The sequence below is a fragment of the Limulus polyphemus genome, unplaced genomic scaffold (assembly GCF_000517525.1).
Source record: "Limulus polyphemus unplaced genomic scaffold, Limulus_polyphemus-2.1.2 Scaffold2012, whole genome shotgun sequence".
Classification (NCBI taxonomy): domain Eukaryota; kingdom Metazoa; phylum Arthropoda; class Merostomata; order Xiphosura; family Limulidae; genus Limulus; species Limulus polyphemus.
The window spans coordinates 17712-20532 of record NW_013667622.1 but is presented as its reverse complement, the minus strand read 5'-3'; the positions used below and the strand labels follow the sequence as shown (position 1 = coordinate 20532).

Below are 2821 nucleotides of genomic sequence, written 5' to 3'. Positions count from 1 at the left end.
ATGAATGTGTAGTCACTAGCTAATGGACCATGTATTACCATTACTGAAAATATGTATATGTAGTCACTGACTAAAAGACCATGTATTACCATTACTGAAACATGAATGTGTAGTCACTAGCTAATGGACCATGTATTACCATTACTGAAACATGAATGTGTCTTTACTAAATAATGCACCATATCTTACCATGAGAGGAAAAGCAATAGATGTTGGCTTGTAGGATTTAATAACCCATAAAATAATTAGGCAGGCCAATTGGATGAACGTAAATAGGTGAACCCGTAACGTCTCTACATAGCGGAGAAACATGTAATCTGGTTGATACTTCTGTGGCATGAAGATTATCAATAACCGGTCAAAGAACTGTAATCATAGAAAGAAAAAAATGACTTCAAAATAAAGATCGTAAAGACAAGCAGCAATTTGCTATTTATGAAAAATATTATGTATTCCTCTATACGTGAATACATATATATATAAAACAATATTTTGTATGGCACGGTGAGGATTTTCACTCTTCGCGAGGATAATCTTAAGACAGATGAAAGTTAACAAATGAAATTCCATTTAAATAGGCCATATTTATGAAAACTTTATTTTTTATGTAACCAGAAACGCAATAATGAATATTTGTTTTCCTTACGGTTTGGCATTTTAATATATATATATATTATTTAATAGAAAAAAATAAATCATTAGTATAAATAACAGAGGGAGAAATCTCTGGTTAGTAAAATTTTTTGTTTTTTTATTGTTTATTATAAAGCTGATTGAATAAGAACATGAAGTAATAGAAGTACACTCACGTGGGTTCAAACTAGATTCGAATAAATAATGCCAGATGAAAATAAGTTACCTCAACTCCAATAACTTCAAGTTACACAACAGAACAATTTTAATTCCAAAAATTTACTTTTAAATTCCCTCTTAGAAAAAAAAAAATACCTGTAAGCCTTTCAGGGCTGAAACACCCATATATAGGAAGACTCCAAACAACACAGGCATAGGGATGTGCTGCAAAAAATTTTAATTGGAGATTTAAAGAAAAATGGAAACAACATAGAGAAGTTAAACATAAGACACAAAAAAGGTAATTAGCATAATATACGGGAAAATAAAGTCATTTTGTGAATCATTAATGTTCTACACACTTTTGTCTATTTTTTTTACTTCCACAAATTCATTAAATTCTTTATCATAATAATTAAAAGAATAAAACTCTAATGGTGAATTTGGTTCGATGTTTAAGTAACAAAGTGTAGTAAATGAAACAATATGATAAAAAATTACGTCGGTGGTATAACGTTATTTCAATAATTCAAATGAAATCCCTTAGGACAAATTAAAAAAATGGGACTATGATGGTGATGGGATCAATGCCCAATTTTAAGTCCCTTTGAAGGAACCTTTTCAGAACTAATCATTATACTAGGTGGATACAGCATACATAAAAAGCTGACTAGTTTAAAAATAAAGAAATAACACAAATTAATCAATAGATGTAAAATAACTTATTTGTTTACACAACAAAAACAAAAATTTGTTGGAACAATGAGATGTATTTTTCTTAGTATTAAAACAACAGAATAAAGAAAAAAGTAAAACAATTTATTAAAAACTAAGAGAACGTAAAATATGTTTCTATTCTTTACATGAGTCCATTCTCGACGTCACGTCTGGACATTTCTTCTGATTTTGACGTAGTCTAACATCCAAAAGTGTTCGACACTTGCAGCAGTTTAGGTTATCTTTTAATACTGTATGGACAGTTTCTCATAGGTTAATATAAATACAATAGTCTACTCACTTCCATCTAGATGTGTTTTACAGAAAATTGAAAACTGTTTTACCTACACGAAATAAGACGTTGAATCTTTAAAGCTCCGTTATAACCAACTTAAAAAAACTTTTAGGTGATACATTATTCTTCAACAATTCATATTATCAAATTAAAGACATTTTCACGTATACCAAAATTAATGAATTTTTCAGTTGTTTTGGCTACATAGAAATAATAATAATAATTTCATTAAATTGCAATTTGCAACTCTGCAGAGGCACCTGATCTGTTCACTGGAGACGTTTAAGTCAACATACTATTACGTTTGATATTACTCTAATTTCTACAGCGGAGTAAAAGTTGTTGTTGTTTGATTTTGAGCAAAGCCACATTTTAGCGTCCGTAGAGTTACAGGTGGACAAATCTCTATAAAGATGATTGTTATACCACATCCTAACATCAGGAAGAGCATTATGAAGATTCGAATTATTTACTTCTACAAATTAAACTCTACAGTAAACTTAGTACCTCACTCACCTCCCAAAGAAATATCTGAAAATCCAATAATATTTCGTTTTAAAATATATAAATCTAATAATTCCAACCATCATTTAACTACGAATATAATACCACTTCGACTACAAGGGTAATGATTCACCAAGGCTTAATGTCAAAATAGAATTTATAGTCGTTTGAATAAAACTCATTAATGTAACGGACAACCTAGTTTCATTATTACATTTGATTGAAAGTATAATATGTCATTGATATGTAGATAATTATCTTTCTTGGCACAGGTAGCAGTGTAATACGTACACACCAGAAGTTATGTTCTCAATTAGATATCAAGGTTTTAATAAAATACATTAATGTAACGGACAACCTAGTTTCATTATTACATTTGATTGAAAGTATAATATGTCATTGATATGTAGATAATTATCTTTCTTGGCACAGGTAGCAGTGTAATACGTACACACCAGAAGTTATGTTCTCAATTACATATCAAGGTTTTAATAAAACACATTAATGTAACGG

General features: G+C 29.4%; 1 protein-coding gene across 1 annotated transcript in view; it reads right to left on the bottom strand.

The window, feature by feature from the left end:
• LOC111087325 (electroneutral sodium bicarbonate exchanger 1-like) overlaps positions 1-2821 on the bottom strand; it is a gene marked incomplete at its 5' end in the record, with an annotated part of 43406 nt that overhangs the window by 24084 nt on the left and 16501 nt on the right. The window contains 2 exons of the mRNA XM_022393587.1: positions 190-366; positions 949-1017. Coding sequence (XP_022249295.1) covers positions 190-366; positions 949-1017 — 246 coding nt within the window. The remainder of the gene's footprint in view (positions 1-189; positions 367-948; positions 1018-2821) is intronic.